General features: G+C 53.0%; 1 protein-coding gene across 2 annotated transcripts in view; it reads left to right on the top strand.

Moving 5' to 3' along the window:
* Positions 1-17,761, top strand: part of CACNA1H (calcium voltage-gated channel subunit alpha1 H) — a 134,666-nt gene that overhangs the window by 37,107 nt on the left and 79,798 nt on the right. For both annotated transcript variants that reach the window (XM_071571609.1, XM_071571610.1), the window contains exons 6-8: positions 1,565-1,657; positions 3,918-4,698; positions 10,823-11,232. In XM_071571609.1, coding sequence (XP_071427710.1) covers positions 1,565-1,657; positions 3,918-4,698; positions 10,823-11,232 — 1,284 coding nt within the window. The remainder of the gene's footprint in view (positions 1-1,564; positions 1,658-3,917; positions 4,699-10,822; positions 11,233-17,761) is intronic.

Raw genomic sequence — 17,761 nt, 5'->3', positions numbered from 1 at the left:
CTGTGATCACCAGCCCAGGGCACTCTGATCACAGTGGGGTTGGATCAAGGGTTGGACTCGATGATCTCGGAGGTCTTTTCCAACCCAACCCATTCCATGATTCTATGAAAACCATGGCTCTGTTGCTGGAAACATCTGCCCCAGCTTGGCCTCTGGGGGTCTTGTGGAGCAAAAGGATTCTTTTTGGTTTTGTTAAACCCATGCCAGTTCTTGTGACAGGACAAGAGGCAGTGCCTTTAAACTGCCAGAGGGCAGGGGTAGATTAGAAGGTGGGGAGAACTTTGCTCAGAGAGTGGTGAAACACTGGCACAGGTTGGGCAGAGAAGCTGTGGCTGCTCCAGCCCTGGAAGTGTCCAAGGCCAGGCTGGACAGGGCTTGGAGCACCCTGGGCTGGTGGGAGGTGTCCCTGCCCATGGCAGGGGTGGCACTGGATGTGATGGGGGTGAGAGTGGCAGTCTCAGGACACCTGTGAGTGCTGCTGGTTGTGTGTCAGCACAGCTCTCCCCCTGCACATGTGGTCATGTCCTGAACATCCTCATCCAAGCTTCTTTCAGGTCCTTGAATGAAAAATAAACCAGGAGAAAAGAGGGAAGGATTCATGTGTGCCCTCCCTGCAAGGGCTTTGCCCTGAGCCTCAGCTGGGGCAAGGACGTGGTTTTATTCACTGCCACAAAGTGCTTTATGGATCAGCTTTTCACACAGAGGTTTGATCCTTTTCTTTCCACAGCAAGTTCCTCCACTGCAAACGTGGTTTAAATCAGGAATGATGCCACTGGAATTGGAGGCAGGAGCAGTTCTGGGGTTTGCCAAGACCACCAAGGCTCCCATGAGTGTGGTGAGAAGGGCACGTCACTGTGAGTCAGTCCAGGCAGCAGCTTTGATTGTGATGGAGATTGTGCTGGAATTCCAGCTCCAGGATTAGCAGCAAGATAGCAGCAGAAATTTGGGATGTTTTATCTAAATAAGAAGTGTAAATTACGTGGTGGAACTCACTTTGCTCTGCACACAGCCTGCCTGGTGTTAATTAAATCCTCAGCTGCTTTTTTTAGTGGAAGGAAGACTGAGAAAACAAGTATTAAATCAAGCCTACATTTAATTAAAGTAACTCTCTTCCATTCAGATGCTTTCCCACTATGCTGTTGGTGATGCAGTTGTAATCCTGGGCCAGTAGAAATCACAGAGAAATTGGTTTTGAGGAAACAAACTTGACTTAAAAATCTGGCAATTTTATGGGTAGCATTGCAAGACCAGGAGCCAAAGGTAAACCTCTGCCTGGACAGGCCTTTTTTGGTTATAATTCCTCCTTGGAATTTCTTTGTGCTGCCTCAAAATCAGTGTCTCGGGTGGTTTATTGGAATGTTTCCTCATTTTAGTCGTAGCAGATCCTGGAGGAACCTCAGGCCAGTCACTTGGTCCCAGTTGGCTGCTCTCCCAGGCCAGGTGGGGACAGAAGTGCAGCAGGGCTGGCTGGAGTGAGGAGTGCCAGGACCCATCACAACATTGACATGGAATAACTTTTTGGTTGACTTTGGTTCTTACACTTTCTTTCTCTGTCTTCCTGTAGGTTATAACCCTGGAAGGATGGGTTGACATCATGTATTATGTGATGGATGCACATTCTTTTTACAATTTTATATATTTTATATTGCTTATAATAGTAAGTATGAACTGGGAGATGCTCCTATTGCTTGTCCTTGTGGGGTAAAGTTGTTCCCTGGGTTTTTCCCAGGGGAGAGCCAGGTAGGATTGAGGAGTGGGAGACCTCCCTGCTGCCATCAGCAGGAATCCTGCAGGGTGTGGGGGCACATTGTTGGCTGGGACAGCCCTGGTTGGTGTCACATGTGATGCACAGTCACAGCTTGGCAGGCCAGATGGTCTCCCCTCCCTCCCACCCTCCCAGGCTTGGGCTTGTCACCTTGATGTGTCTGAACTGCTGTGCCTTGGCCAAGCAACTGAGAACCAGAACAAAAGGCAGAGGGGCTGGAGCTTTTCTTCCTTTTGTCTCCTCATTTCCCTCAAACTCTTGACCTTCACCTGAGCCTTTCAAATGACAAAAATACCAATAACAGCAGTGCAGCTTTCTGAGCTCTTCCAGGGCTGTCATTCCTCAAAACAAAGCATTGCCCCCTGGAGGGGCTGGAGATTGGGTTCAGAAGCCATTCTGTATTAAGGTTCTGGTTTCCAATGGACACAACCTTCTCCAGGGGTGGTCTGTGTTTGTGTCCAAGTGAAGCAGTGAAGTCAAGAAGGAAGCAGAGGGGAGGGTACCATGTAGTTGTCAGGCAGAACACGGGATGGAGGCACTTAAATGTGCTTTGGAGGATGGATATTCCTTATATATGACCCCATCCATCCCTGTCAGGGTGCATTTGAAGGCCTTGGGAAGTCAAACCAGTTCTCAGCAGCAAGTGGGATCAGAGCACTGAGAGTGTCCCAGTCCTGGGGAGCATTTTGAAGTCAGTGATTTTTGAGCAATGGGCCATGAATAGAAGGGCTTTCCACTCCACTGCTCTGAGCCCTTCTCTGCTCAGGGATCCTTGCAGAAGAGCCAGGAGGTGACTAATCTCCAAGTCACTTGGAGCAGCTTCTCCAGCAGGAGCCAGGCTGATATTCCAAACTGGAGAACAGCACCACAAACCATCTCCCAATGGCTCCCCCTGAGGATTCAGCAGACAATGGTGCAGATCAAACCCATGTGTGTCCTGCTGAGCCCAGCACAGAGGGTTGGCCCTGCAGACACTGGCACTGCCCTGACTCACTCCCTTTCACGCCCAAGGCCACCAATTCCCTGCTGGGAATATCTGACATTTCCCTTTGGCTGGTTTATGAACCCAAGAGGTGAAAAACCAGTTTGTAGACTCAATAGCTGAGGGAGGAATGTAGCCTTAGGTCACTCCACATTCTTGTCCTTGGGACTTATTTTGAAGTCTTGGTATCACCCAACAACACTTCAACTCAACCAGGCAGGAAATGAGGCCCCTCTGGGAGCACTGAAGCTCCTGGAGGAGCATTTCTCTGTGGCAGAGAGGAGACACAGGAGTACAAGGTCCCAGACTCATGACCCCCCAAAATAAGGGTGCACTCTGTTGGGGTGTGATCAAAGAAAAGAGACTTTTTCAGTGCAGCACAAGTTGGAGTTCAGACCATCTCTCCCTGCAGGGTGGCCAAGTGTCCAAAAGAACATGTGTTGTGGTGGGGACTGGTTGCCTGTTGTTCTACCCTGCCTTAGTAGCAAATGTCATCTGCTTGGTGTCCCACCCTGTCATCTGCTTGAGGGGGGGAGCGGTGAAGGCTGTTGTTAACACCTTGCCTTTGCCAAAACAATTTAACATGGTTTGGGAACAAATTTGGCAGCTCAGGCACATGTTGAATAACATTTGGTGAGCAGACCCTGAGATCTGACATGTCTGGGAATCTTGGGATAGTCAAGAGCCACTCCTCTAGTCCAGGCAATGCTGAGGACCATGAACCCCCTGCTGGGAATCTTGGGATACTCAAGAGCCACTCCTCTAGTCCAGGCAATGCTGAGGAGCACAAACCCCCTGCTGGGAATCTTGGGATAGTCAAGAGCCACTCCTCTAGTCCAGGCAATGCTGAGGAGCATCAACCCTCTGCTGGGAATCTTGGGATAGCCAAGAGCCACTCCTCTAGTCCAGGCAATGCTGAGGACCATGAACCCCCTTCTGGGAGTCTTGGGATAGTCAAGAGCCACTCCTCTAGTCCAGGCAATGCTGAGGAGCATCAACCCCTTGCTGGGAATCTTGGGATAGTCAAGAGCCACTCCTCTAGTCCAGGCAATGCTGAGGAGCATCAACCCCTTGCTGGGAATCTTGGGATAGCCAAGAGCCACTCCTCTAGTCCAGGCAATGCTGAGGAGCATCAACCCCTTGCTGATCCTCTGCCTGTGCTCCCTCCAGGTGGGTTCCTTCTTCATGATTAACTTGTGCCTGGTTGTGATAGCAACCCAGTTCTCGGAGACCAAGCAGCGGGAGAACCAGCTGATGCAGGAGCAGCGGGCGCGGTACCTCTCCAACGACAGCACAATCGCCAGTTTCTCGGAGCCGGGGAGCTGCTACGAGGAGCTGCTCAAGTACATCTGCCACATCTTCAGGAAGGTGAAGCGAAGGACCCTCCGGCTCTACAACAACTGGCAGAGCAAGCGCCGGAAAAAGGTGAACCCCAACAGCGGCGCCAACGGGCAGAGCCAGCGCGGCAGGAAGCGCATCACCTCCATCCACCACCTCATCCACCACCACCACCACCACCACCACCACCACTACCACATCAGCAACGGGAGCCCGCGGGGGCCGCGCCCCGGCGCCGAGATCTGCGATCTGGAGCTCAAGGTGTTGAAGCCCGGGGGCAGGTTGATGCTGCCCTGCCCGTCGCCGAGCCGGCAGAGCCCCGGCGCTCCCGGCGACGCCGAGGCCGTGCACAGCATCTACCACGCCGACTGCCACGTGGAGGGGCCCTGCAAGGCTTCCAACGCCTCGGCGAGCATCAAGCTGAGCGCCGGGCTGTCCAACCACGGCAGCATGAACTACCCAACCATCCTGCCCTCTCCCACCGGCAGGGGCAGCTCCGTGCCCGGGCCCAAAGGGAAGAGGAACGGGAATTCGCCGGTGGCCGTGGTTAACAGCCCGGTGAATCTGGGCGTGGATTCCTATGGAAAGCTGCAGCAGCTGGTAGGAGAACATGGTAAGGATCATCAAACTTTTTTGGTTTTTTAGCTTAGGAAAACTGGGCAAAGGATACACTGCTCAAGGGTTGAGGTGTTAGTGATGGCCTGGTGGGTGCTGAAGTCAGAGTAGGACAGGTTAAGGCTGGGAGCTCTGTTCTTAAAATCATTGAATCAGTTGGGTTGGAGGAGACCTCTTAGATCATCAAGTCCAACCCTTGATCCAACCCCACTGAGTGCCACGTGCAGTCTCATCTTAAAAACCTCCAAGGATGGTGAGTCCACCCCCTCTCTGGACAGCTCATTCCAATCCCTGACCACTCTCTCTGTCTGTTCCCTCTCTCCCTGTATTTCCAGTCACTGGGTAAAACAAGGTACAGGGTGGTCCAGGCAGTGAGTTCAAGCCATTGCTGGAGGCCTCTGTCCTGTGGTTACAGAACATGGTTTTGAGCTCCTCTCATGCCTTGTGATATCCTGGAGGTTCTCCCTCTGTTCCCGCCTAAGAACAGATCTGTGCAGCCCCTGGAATTACATCTCCAGTGCATGATGGACCTGCCAGTTCCATCCCTGAAGCTGAGAAGCCCCAGGGGCTGGGGGAGGTACCTTGAAAGGAATGAGCAGATGGAGAAGCCAGGTTCTGCACTTTGGCCACAACAACCCCCTGCAGCGCTCCAGGCTGGGCACAGAGTGGCTGGAGAGCAGCCAGGCAGAGGGACCTGGGGGGACTGAGGGACAGGAAGCTCAACAGGAGCCACCAGTGTGCCCAGGTGGCCAAGAAGGCCAAGGGGATCCTGGCCTGGATCCAAACTAGTGTGGCCAGCAGGCCCAGGGCAGTGACCCTTCCCCTGGACTCTGCCTTGGGGAGGCCACACCTTGAGTGTTGTGTTCAGTTCTGGGCCCCTCAGCTCAGAAAGGATATTGAGGTGCTGGAGCGAGTCCAGAGAAGAGCAACAAGGCTGGAGAAGGGACTGGAGCACAAGTGATGTGGGGAGAGGCTGAGGGAGCTGGGGGTGTTCAGCCTGGAGAAGAGGAGGCTCAGAGGTGACCTCAGCACTGTCTGGAACTGCCTGAAGGGAAGTTCTGGCCAGGTGGGGGTTGGTCTCTTCTCCCAGGCACTCAGCAATAGGACAAGGGGGCACGATGGGCTCAAGCTCTGCCAGGGGAAATTGAAGTTGGAGATCAGAAAGAAATTCTTTGCAGAGAGAGTGCTCAGGGATTGGAATGGGCTGCCCAGAGAAGGGGTGGATTCCCCATCCCTGGAGGTTTTTCAGCTGAGCTTGGCCGTGGCACTGAGTGCCATGATCTGGTAAAGGGACTGGAGTTGGACCAAGGGTTGGACTTGATGATCTCGGAGGTCTTTTCCAACCCAATCCATTCTGTGATTCTGTGATTCTATGAAAATGTAGGAAACTAAGATGTTTAAAACAGGGAAGCACTTAAAGAACCCCCCAAAACAGACACTTCTAGAAGCTTCTAGTTCTGCTCTGATGGGCTCTTGAGCCTCTGAATTTCTTCTTGCAAGGAGGAGCAGAGGGTTTGGAGGGAGATCCGTGGCCACTGAGGTGCTGGAGGACGTGAGGAGAGCAGGGGCAGCAAAGCTCCATCTCACAACCATTTCCCCTGTGCAGAAGGAATGTAGGACTGGGTGTTACTGCAGATTTGGAGCTGCAGTCAATGTGAGGAGCATTCTGGGGGACTCTGTTGTCCCTCAGCCCCATCCCTGTCTGCAGAGTGGCCAGGGAGGGTTTATCTCCCTTCACATACACATCACCCAGAGCAGCAGTGCTTACACACAACACTCGGCTTTCTGGTTTGCAAAACGTTTTTCCAGCCCCCGTGGCTGGAGCCGAAGGCTGACAAATAGTCTTAAGCCCTCAAACAGTCAAAAGTCATAAAGATGCAGCTTCTATTTTTTAATCTCTTTAAGCCAAACTCGTCATCTGTTTTTTTCAATGCCTGTGTTTTCCAAAACTGTTTATCTGCGTGTGCATGGACACAAATATTTACCTTAGTGATGTATGTGCTGAAAAAATGCCAAGCCTGGCTGGGGTGGGGGGGATGTCACAGGAAAGGTCACTTGCCAGAGAGGTTGGGTGGCTTGTTTTGTGGATTTTTTTTTGCCCCCAGGTGACCATAGAAAAGGGTAAAGTGGATTGTTTGTGGAAACTGCCTCCAGCAGCCGCTCCTGAACACTCAGGAGCTCGGCAGAGGGGGCAAGGTTAGTTCCAACCTTCTTCTCTTGTGCTGCAAGGACTTCATGTGAATCACTGGCTCGTCTCCAACGATGCAAATCAGTGAAGGTTCTTGGGAGAACGTGTATTTACCTCGAGATAAAAGCCCAGGCTCTGCAGAAGTCTGGAACCAGGAAGGCAAGGAGGAGCAGGAGAGCTGGGGAAGTCAGAGAGAGAAGAAAGCCCCAGATCTCAGTCCTGACTGTGACATCCTGGGCCAATTTGGTGCTGCTGGAGATTCTCACGTAGCCTGTGGCGGTTCTTTGAAAGCTGGAGATTAGATTGAGTTGTTATTAGCAAAGCAATTACAGTGTCCTCCTTTCACAGAGGGATTTTGGCCCAGAGGATGCCAAAGTGCTTGAAACAATTCTCCTGGAATTGTTTTGTCTCCTTCAGAAGTGTGGTCACAGCTGGGGAAAGGGGAGGGTGCTGCTGGTCTTGGCTGTTGAGCAGCTGCTTATCCATCCCCTGAGGAGCACAGGGAAGGGATGCAGAACAGCCACACCCTCTGGAGACCCTCTCCCACCTTGTGTCAGTGCCCAGCTCTTCCTCTTCATGGCTTGGACCTCCTTCCCACTCCTGTCACACCCTGTGTCTGTGCCCAGCTCTCCCCTCCATGGCTCTGCCTCCTTCCCACTCCTGTCACACCCTGTATCCGTGCCCAGCTCTCCCCTCCATGGTTTAACCCTCCTTCCCACCCCTGTCACTCCCTGTGTCTGTGCCCAGCTCTCCCCTCCATGGCTCTGCCTCCTTCCCACTCCTGTCACACCCTGTATCCGTGCCCAGCTCTCCCCTCCATGGTTTAACCCTCCTTCCCACCCCTGTCACCCCCTGTGTCCATGCCCAGCTCTCCCCTCCATGGCTCTGCCTCCTTCCCACCCCTGTCACCCCCTGTGTCCGTGCCCAGCTCTCCTCTCCATGGCTCTGCCTCCTTCCCACTCCAGTCACACCCTGTGTCCATGCCCAGCTCTCCCCTCCATGGCTCTGCCTCCTTCCCACCCCTGTCACCCCCTGTGTCTGTGCCCAGCTCTCCCCTCCATGGCTCTGCCTCCTTCCCACCCCTGTCACCCCCTGTGTCTGTGCCCAGCTCTCCCTTCCATGGCTCTGCCCCTTTTCCAGGCCCTCCTTCCCAACCCTGATGGATTCCCTCCTGCATCACCACCATCTCCATGCAGCAGGGGAGATGGATGTGACTTCCAGGCTTCAGGATAGTCTTCATTGCCAAAGAAAGCAGCTCCTGAGGGTGTAGCTGTGCCAGACACAGCTCCCAACTCCTGTTTCTCCATCCCTAACTCAGCCAAGGAGCCATGTGAGGTCCTGCCCTGTTCTCGGTGGGGAAGGTGAGGTGGGCTCAGAGCTCTCCCAGCCCTCCTGGTCTCAGCCTTTCTGGGCAAACAAAAAGCTGTTTCATGTCATTCTCTCTCTCCTCTTCCAAGTCAACAAGCAGAGTCTGTTCAGTGCAAGACTTGAGCAAGGAGAGCACAGAAGTGATAATTGAGAGCATTAAGGAGGCATTAGCAGCCAGGGCACTCACAGCCCCAGCTGGAAACCAGGTTGGTGTCTGCTGGGAAAGATGCAATTGTGGGAGAGAGTATTCTCTTCCCTTCTTTTGTTGTGGATTTGAACAGCCTCAAGTACAGGCTGTTCCTGTGTCCTCGTGCCCGCCCCGATGCTGGGAGGTTATTTTAGCAGCAGCCAAGGAGACTCTGGTATTTTGAAGACATCTGTGGCGCCAGCGTCTTTCAGAGGATTTTTAACACTTTGATGGCATCGAAAGCTGGCTGGAAAGCCCAGTCCCTGTGCTGTCCCTGCTGCTGCTGTGGCTGTGCTGAGCCTTTCCCTGCTGGGCAGGACCACTGAGCTGGTGGGCTGTGCTGCTGCAGGCTGAGCAAGGGGAGAACGTTCCTGATCCTCGGGGTGTCTTTGGTGTAAGGACCAGGAGAGCAGCAAAGTCTCTGTGATGTTCAGACAAGTGAAATGTGTTTCGACTCTTGTCACATCCCAGTTTCCCAGCAAAAGGGGTGCCTTGGCTTTGTTTGGTGTTGCCTTCTCTTTGAAGATGTGCTGAGCTGAAATCAGCATTCCTGCTGGGTCAGCTCCAGGGCCCAGAGCCAGGAGCAGCCACTGCTTTGGAGCAGCCACTGGTTTGGACTCTCCCAAACTGATCCAAGTGGTTCCCATCCAATCACCAGACAGGGACATGTGGATGTGGCACTTCAGGATGTGGTTTAGTGGTGAACGTGGTGCTGGGTTAGTGGTTGGGCTCGATGATCTTGCAGCTCTTTTCCAACCTTGATAAGGGAAATCTGTCCCCTCAACTTATTTCCCTCCTGTGCTGGAAACTCTCATTGATGCTTAAATGGCATTTGGTAGGAAGGATCCCAAACTTCCAATATTGTGTTTATGTAGGGGTTGTTTTTTCTCCTGCCATTAATATCTCATTCCCAAATATAAGCCAACTAAGAATTGGATGCCTAAATATGAGGAAACTAAAGAATCAGTTCTTAAACCTGAGGAAATAAAATCCCATTCCACCCACACCACCCTCGTTCCACTTGTCCCTGTCCTCTCCATCCCCTGGCTCCAGGAGGACACTCAGCATTTCTCCTCACCCTGCAAAACATGATTTTGAAACAGCCTGAACACTCAGGGCTGTGTCTGCAGCAGGAATTCACCTGAGCTTTGGGAGAGGCTGAAGGAGGGATGAAGGACACTGAAGGGACTACGTGACACTCCGAGCTGTGATCCATGGTCTGGAGACACCTCGGGCCATTCCTCCCTCTCCCTCCTCTTCAGGAGCTGAATGGAAGCACTGGCTCAGTTGAGTGGAACAGCTTGACAGCACTCAGGTGTCACTAATGATGTGATCCTGGGCACAGCTAATCAGGAGTAATTGGAAGGGAGAGGTGTGACCCTCAGCCCAGGACACAGAGGTCCCTGCACCCCATGGAGGGGGAAAGGAAATCAGAAGGGAAAAAGAGGCAAAGCCAGAGCTGCTTGGTAAGGTGGGTGGCTGGAAGGCTTTTTTTAGGATGTGGAGAATAATTCCTGTGAGGATGAGCTGGGGAAACTCAGCCTGGAGAACAAGAAGCTCTGGGGGAGCTTTGCAACTCCCTGACAGGATGGGAGAGCCAGGTGGGCTCTGCTCCAGGGAACAAGGGACAGGAGGAGAGGAATGGCCTCAAGATGAGGCAGGTGGGCTTTGGGCTCTGCTCCCAGGGAACAGGGACAGGAGAGGAATGGCCTCAAGATGAGGCAGGTGGGCTTTGGGATCTGCTCCCAGGGAACAGGGACAGGAGAGGAATGGCCTCAAGATGAGCCAGGTGGGCTTTGGGCTCTGCTCCCAGGGAACAGGGACAGGAGAATAATGGCCTCAAGTCAGGTGGGATTCAGGCTCTGCTCCCAGGGAACAGGGACAGGAGAAGAATGGCCTCAAGTCAGGTGGGATTCAGGCTCTGCTTCAGGGAACAAAGACAGGAGGAGAGGAATGGTCTCAAGATAAGTCAGGTGGGCTTTGGGCTCTGCTCCCAGGGAACAAGGGACAGAAGAGAAATGGCCTCAAGATGTGCCAAGGGGAGGTTCAGGTTGGAAATTAGGGAACATTTCTTCACTCAGAGTGGCTGACCATTGCAAGGAGCTGCCCAGGGCACTGGTGGAGTCACCACCTCTGGAAGTGTTGAGAAAACACCTCCAAGAGCCACCACGAGTCAGACTCATGAAGCAGACGTGGCGCTTCACAAGGTGCTTTATTGGGCTGGTGTTACTCAGTCTGAGATTGGACTTGATGACCTTGAAGGTCTTTTCCAACCTTCACGATGACATTTCCCTGGGGAGGTGGCAGGAGCTGCTCTGCCCAGGACAGGTGGCAGCGGGGTCTGGGGGTGGTTGCTCACGGTTGGTGCATCCCTTGCAGGTCTGCGGCGCACGCCCAGCCGGCTGTCGGGGCTCAGTGGGACCCCCCTGCCCAGCCCCCCTGGCCCCACACTGACCTGTGAGCTCCAGGAGTGCCCCTTCTGTGCCAGCCTCCTGGACGACCCCGAGTTCGCCCTCAGCGACTCGGAGAGCTGCGACTCCGACAGCAACGGCGTCTACGAGTTCACGCAGGACCTGCGGCACGGGGACCAGCGGGACCAGCTGCAGCAGCAGAGGGGCAGGAGGAGGAGGAAGAAGAAGAAACCCAAGGAGAGGAACAAGGTCATGAGGCTGTGGAAGGCTTTTGGCAGCAAACTGAAGAAGATCGTGGAGAGCAAGTACTTCAACCGGGGCATCATGATCGCCATCCTCATCAACACCCTGAGCATGGGCATCGAGTACCACGAGCAGGTGAGTGGGGCACTGCATGGGGGGGGGTCCTGAGGGTCTGGGGGGTTCGTGGTGATGCTGTGAATGACCTTCCCTCCAAAAACAGGACTCTGAGCACGTTAGTGTAGGGTAAGATAAAAAGTAAAGGTCCTTTAATATCCCAGGGCCTACAGCCCACAGGAATACAGGATGACATCCATGTGTCCCAGTTCTTGTTTCCATGGCTTTTATAATAAGATCCCTCCAATCATTGCTTTACACATTTCTCAGTCCAGCCCCAGTCCCACCCCTGGACCAACCCCTGGAATTGGGTCTGGGGTCATCAAGACCCTCTGTCTTCATCAACTCTTCTTCCTCAGGCACACAAAGGTCTCTTGGAGTTCATCCAGTTCTGGCTTTTGGGTCACTCTGACCTGTGTTTATGTTTCATTCTATAGACCTTCTGATATCCTTCAGCTCTTTACCTTGGAAAGGAGTCTAAACAAGATTAATTAACTAAAGGAATTTGAGCTCCCTGTTCTGGGACAGGGGTAGTGATAGAAAGGCATTAAACTGTTAGAAATATTAACCCTCTAAAAATCTACTATTGTGTTCCTAAAATCTCCAAAATGTGAAAATCAGAACAAAACCCCCTTTGGCATCAATGGCATGGCTCTCAAAGCCATGTCAGAGGAGGGACAAGTGATTTTCATGCCAGTTGGAAAGACCAATGGGGCTGAAGTGATACTGCATGTGCATGAGGAGGAGGAGCATCCTTAGTGTGTGGGACACCTGGAGGGTGCTTGGCAGCTCTGCTGAGGTGTGCAGAGCTCCAGTGTGTGTGTTGGCCATGTGTGCTCAGAGCCTGGCTGCTTGTTGGCTGGGAATTATTCATTTAGACTTGAGTGTTTCTGGTGGAACCACCCCGTTGGTCCAGTGGTGGTGGTGCCCAGTGGACCTTGTGGTGCACACAACCCACACAGAAATTTCTTCTTTGGTCCTGGACTTTAAATAAAAACTTCATCAGGCAATGCTAAAACAGCAAAGTTGGTTTCTCCCTGAGGGCTCCAAAACCTTTAATTTGATCTCATAGGGTGCAAGTAGGACCTTCTTGGAAGTGTCTGGGGAGAAATCGTGCTGTTCTTGGTCTGAACGTGGTGATGGCAGGGAGGACAGCTTGTCCTTGGTGGCTGATGGGAGCTGGAGGGGCTGTGCAGTGGGAGAGGGAGGTGAGTCATCTCAGTGTCTCCAGTTGGTCGCTCTGGGAGAGTTATTTTCTTCTGGGCTTTTGTTTCGGGGGAAAAAATGGTTATTTTCACCTGTTTTCTCAAGACCTGCTCTGGAATTTCTCGTGCCACCTTTGTATCAAGTACAGGAAATGCATCCCAGTGAGGCAGGAGATCCTGGGGCTGGTGGTCTGGGAGGTGGATGGTCAGAGACTCGTGCAGTGCTCGCCCAAAGTGTTCACTGCAGGATCAGGAACAGGTCCAAGTTATTTATAAAGCTGTTCCTGCTTCCTCCATGGTCTGTCTGTTCAGGAGTGAGAAGGAAAGGCAGACAGAGTAGCATAATACATCCAAAGGCAGGACAAGAGGGCTCTGCATCATCTTTTCCATCATTTCCCAGGATTAAGTCCTGCTCAGGACCGTGACAAACAACCCCCTGGAGTGCTGCTACTTGATTTTCTCTCCACTCATGTGCTTTAAACCCCACCATTCTACACCGAGGCAAATTTTCTTTGAGAAAAAGCAAATGCTCAACTAAAACACCCAAACCTCAGCTGTGCAACACAAAATTTGGTTCAGGGTTCCAGCAGGGAGAGTCCAAAGCCAGCAAGGATAGAGCTGTCGCTGTCAGCTTCCTGTCTGGTTAGTTGTTCCACAACAAGTTTTAAAATTGGGAAAAACACCTTGTCAACAGCTGCTGAATAGCCCATTCATCCCTCCTGGCAGCTGCATTTCTGCATGGATAGTCTTTTGTCAGGTGGATACAGCTCTGTCAGTCCTTGGATGTTGCTGTGATGGGAGCTGGGGGAAAACCTTAGGCAGGCAGCAGGGAGAAATCCCAGGGATTCTGCCCACAATCCTTGGGATAAAGGGAAATTGTGGTCACCACATCCTCGCTGCTGACACAGGAAAGCTGCAGCCGGTGGGTTTATATTGGATTTTACCTTGTAAAAGATTGGCTTTAAACCCTCTCAAAGCCAAAGGCAATAAAGGTTGTGAAGCTTTTGGCTGTGGGACATGAGCTCCTGCCAGCCCTGCCCAGCATGGGCCAATAAAAAGGGAGGAATTCTGGAGGGAAACCTGTGAAGGTCCCTCCATGTGCCTGAGTGCAAAGTGTCCCTGGGACACAGTGGGAGCTGTCACAGCCCAGGGAGGTGACACCTCTGCTGTCAGCAGTGTCCCAGGGGGTGAAGGACTGGCCAAAAGCAATAGGAAATGGCTCCAGGCTGCTTGGCAGGAAAACCTTGGGCTCAGTGGGGTGAGTTGGGGACCCGCAGCCCCCACGGTGTGAGAATTGGCTGCAGGGCTCGGGATTTGTGTCGGGATCAGGAGGAGGTGTCTGACCCACGGCGTGGAGTTGGGGTGGAGGGGAGGTGAGAACAGCTCTGTTTGGGTAAGCCACAAGCATAGCCAGGAAAAACAGTTTAATCCCAGCTCTCTGGTTCCTGAGGGGCAGATGCTGCCCAGTCCCCCTGCATGGAGCAGGTCCTGGAAGGTGAGGTGTGAACCTTCCCCAGGTTGTCACCGTGTCTGGGTGTTGTCATTGTCTCCTTCTCCATCCTCCCAAGGGCAAACCTGGAGGTCATTCCCAAGCCATGAGGATTTAGGAGCACTCTGTGGCTCTCCTTTGCTTCCTTTGCTCCCACCAAGCTGTTCAGTGTTGCCTCAAAAGGAGAGTCCAGGGGTTCCCATTGGGGAGTTGGTGCTCTGTACCTGCTGACAACAGCATGGGAAGGGTCTCCTGGGTCCTGAACCCTTGCGAAGGAGAATCATGGAATCCTGGAGTGGTTTGGGTTGGAAGGGACCTTAAACTCCATCTAGTTCCACCCCCTGCCCGCAGGGACACCTTCCACTATCTCAGGTTGCTCCAAGTCCCATCCAGCCTGGCCTTGGACACTTCCAGGGCTGGGGAATCCACAATTTCTCTGTCTCACCAACACTCCCTACCATTTGTTCAGGGTGAAACAGCTCAAGCAGCTTCCCTGGTCTTGACTTTTCCCACTTACTTTCAGCCCCTGACTGGTTGTACCAAACTGTGCTGCAAAATAAACCAGAGCAGCAGCCCCAGAAAAGCCTTCCCCAGACCTCACCATCTGTAAGGAAATGCCCAGTCCCTTTTATAAAAATGATTACTGGCTTCTTGCTTTTCTTCTCCAGCTTGTCAGAGTTCCCAGATAGATGGACACAGCCCAGGCACTTTGCTGGGAGTGCTGGTGGGAGCCAAGGCAGCAGAGCTGCGTGTGGGAGGGCTGGGGGGTTCTGGGCACAGATGGGGAGGAAGACAGAGCCGTGCTGGGCTTGTGTCATCCTGCCTTTCATCCTGGGACACGGCGCTGGCTGCTCAGAGGTCTCACGGAGCCCTCTTGAGGCGGTGGAGCAGCATCGTCCGTGTGTTCTGGGGGAGGGAATGGGATGGAAGGGGCCAGGCTGGAGGCAAAGCCCGCTGGGTTCCTGGGCTTTGTTGTAACTGCGGGGCAGGGGGATGTGGGAGATGCAGCAGAACTTTGGGACCACCCCTGGACAAGATCTGGGGAATCACAGAATGGCCTGAGCTGGGAGGGACCCACAAGGATCATCCAGTCCAACCCCTGACCCTGCACAGACACCCCAACAATCCCACCCTGTCCCTGAGAGGATCATCCAAACCCTCCTGGAGCTCTGGCAGCCTCGGGGCTGTGCCCAGTGCCCTGGGGAGCCTGGGCAGTGCCCACCACCCTCTGGGGGAAGGACCTTGTCCTGAGATCCAACCTGACCCAGCCATAGCTGGCACAGCCATGTAGCCCATGTGAAATCACAGAATGGTTTGAGTTGGAAGGGACCTCAAAGATCATCTTGTTCTACCCCCTGCCATGGGCAGGGACACCTCCCACCAGCCCAGGGTGCTCCAAGCCCTGTCCAACCTGGCCTGGGACACTTCCAGCGATGGGGCAGCCACAGCTTCTCTGCCCAACCTGTGCCAGGGCCTGCCCACCCTCCCAGGGGAGATTTCCTCCCTAACATCTCATCTAAACCCCCTCTCTGTCAGTTCAAAGCCATCCTTTCCATCCCTGTCAGTCCCTTTGAGGCCCAGGGTCCTGTCCCATGGCTGTGGACACAGTGGCTGCAGCAGCAGATTCATGGGAAGAGCAGGAGCTGCTGGAGCTGCTTTGCAGATCATCCTTTAATGATCCAACTCTTGTCAGGAGGCAGGATAAGGATTCAGTGGCAGAACATCCCTTTTGTGGCAGGAGATCTGGGGAACAGGAGGCAGCTGCTGATGAGAAACAGGGGCAATGGGATACCTGGCAAAGGTATGTCCCCTTCCAGGACCTTCCCAAGCAACTCTCAGCCACTGAAAGCTGCTTCCTTCTTGTCCCAGAGCCAACCTCACTGACTGCCCTGAGGAAATAATTGCTCCTTCTTGGCTTGCTTTGATTCCCAGCAGTAGGACAGAGCCCTCCATCTGCCCAGCAGAAGTTCAGGTGTCAGCCCTGCAGAGCTCTGAGACCATCCAGGACCACCTCTGGTGTAAAATCACAAGAAGAGGCCCCCACTTGGCTTCCCAGAGGAATTTGCTGAAGTAGCTGTTGATACTTGTAATGATTCCACATAAAAGGCTCAATTGACATCAAATGGCACTAGAAACCTGCTTTATATTCACTTCTCAGAAGACAAGTACAAATTAGTGTTTGTTCCAAGCTATTGCTGTTCAAAGAGCTTTTAATTGCTTTTCTGCTCCCTCATCCACGGCGGGTTTGGGTGGGAGCAGCTGCCTTTGGAGCAGGTTGGAGCTGCCCTTGAGGGACACCCAGCAGTCTGGGCCTTGTCACAGCCACACAAGGGGTGGCTTTGAGCAGCACATTTTATTCTTCTGGAGGGAAAGTAATCCTGGGTGATTTGAAGCAGCTCCTCAACTCCTCTGGTGACGTCGTGGTTTAGCATTTGTCCATTTTGCCTGGAGAAATTGGCTTGGCATGGAAAGCTCAGCAGTTACTCAGAAAGCAGAGGAGAATCTTTCAGCAGCGTTTGGAGCAAATTGCTTGAATTCCTTTGGAGTCGGGAGTCAATGAAATACTGAACTCATCTGAAATTCCCACTTTAAGCCAGTAAAAGTTGTTCACCCTTCCACATTTCTGCAGGATCTGATTTTAAGAACTCCACACTGGCTGAGCTTGAAGAAAACAGATTCCCCCAGTCCAGCCTGGGAGGGGAAAATTCCACCCCACGTGTTTGTGCTTTTTGCATAAATGATGTGAGACTTATTCTGCCCTTGGCTGTCCTTTGGTTTGTGGATTTGGGGTGTCAGGTGCATTCCAAGCTGTCCCTTCATGGTTTGGAGGTGTCAGGTGCATTCCAAGCTGTCCCTTCATGGTTTGGAGGTGTCAGGTGCATTCCAAGCTGTCCCTTCATGGGTTTTGGGGTGTCAGGTGCATTCCAAGCTGTCCCTTCATGGTTTGGAGGTGTCAGGTGCATTCCAAGCTGTCCCTTCATGGTTTGGGACTGTCAGGTACATTCCAAGTTATCCCTTCATGGCTTGGAGGTGTCAGGTGCATTCCAAGCTGTCCCTTCATGGTTTGGGGGTGTCAGGAGCATTCCAAGCTGTCCCTTCATGGTTTGGAGGTGTCAGGTGCATTCCAAGCTGTCCCGTTGTGGGTTTGGAGGTGTCAGGTGCATTCCAAGCTGTCCCTTTGTGGTTTGGGTTTGGAGGTACCAGGTGCATTCCAAGCTGTGCCTTCATGGTTTGGGGGTGTCAGGTGCTGTCCCTTCATGGTTTGGGTTTGCAGGTGTCAGGTGCATTCCAAACTGTCCCTTCCCTGCTTCCTCTCTGAGGTCCCAGCACTGGGTGGACCTTCCCCAAGCCTTGGTTTGGTCACTGGGTAACACACACTGTGATGAAAGTTTGGCTTTTTCAGCAACCAACTTGTGATGACCTGAATTCTGCCTCTCCCTCTGAGGAGGGAAGAAAAGGGCTTTGTCTGGTGAACTTGGGGAAGAAAGGAGTGTTTTTCCACCTCTTGTGCCCCAAGTTTATACCATGTTTTTATGTCTCTCCAGACCATCCAGCCCACCATTTGTTCAGACAGACACTCTGTGAGGTCAGAACATTTTGGGGATCCCTCTGGAGAGTGCTCAGAACCTGCAGCATTTACACCTGGCAGGGTGTCATTCCCACATCAGGGGGGCTCAGGGAGCAGAGCCAAGCTGGCATGGACTGCTGGCAGACCTGGTGCCCTGGCTCAGGGTGGGATCAGTGTCAGCTGGCCTGGCAAAGGGTGGAGATCACCTTCCATGTGGAGTCTCCACGAGGGGTGTCCATGGAGCCTCCTCTCCCTCTTGCTCTCTCCTGTAATGTCACAAACTCCTCC

The sequence above is a fragment of the Pithys albifrons genome, chromosome 16 (genome assembly GCF_047495875.1).
Source record: "Pithys albifrons albifrons isolate INPA30051 chromosome 16, PitAlb_v1, whole genome shotgun sequence".
Classification (NCBI taxonomy): domain Eukaryota; kingdom Metazoa; phylum Chordata; class Aves; order Passeriformes; family Thamnophilidae; genus Pithys; species Pithys albifrons.
The sequence above is the reverse complement of the archived record's forward strand: the minus strand, read 5'-3'. Positions and strand labels throughout refer to the sequence as shown.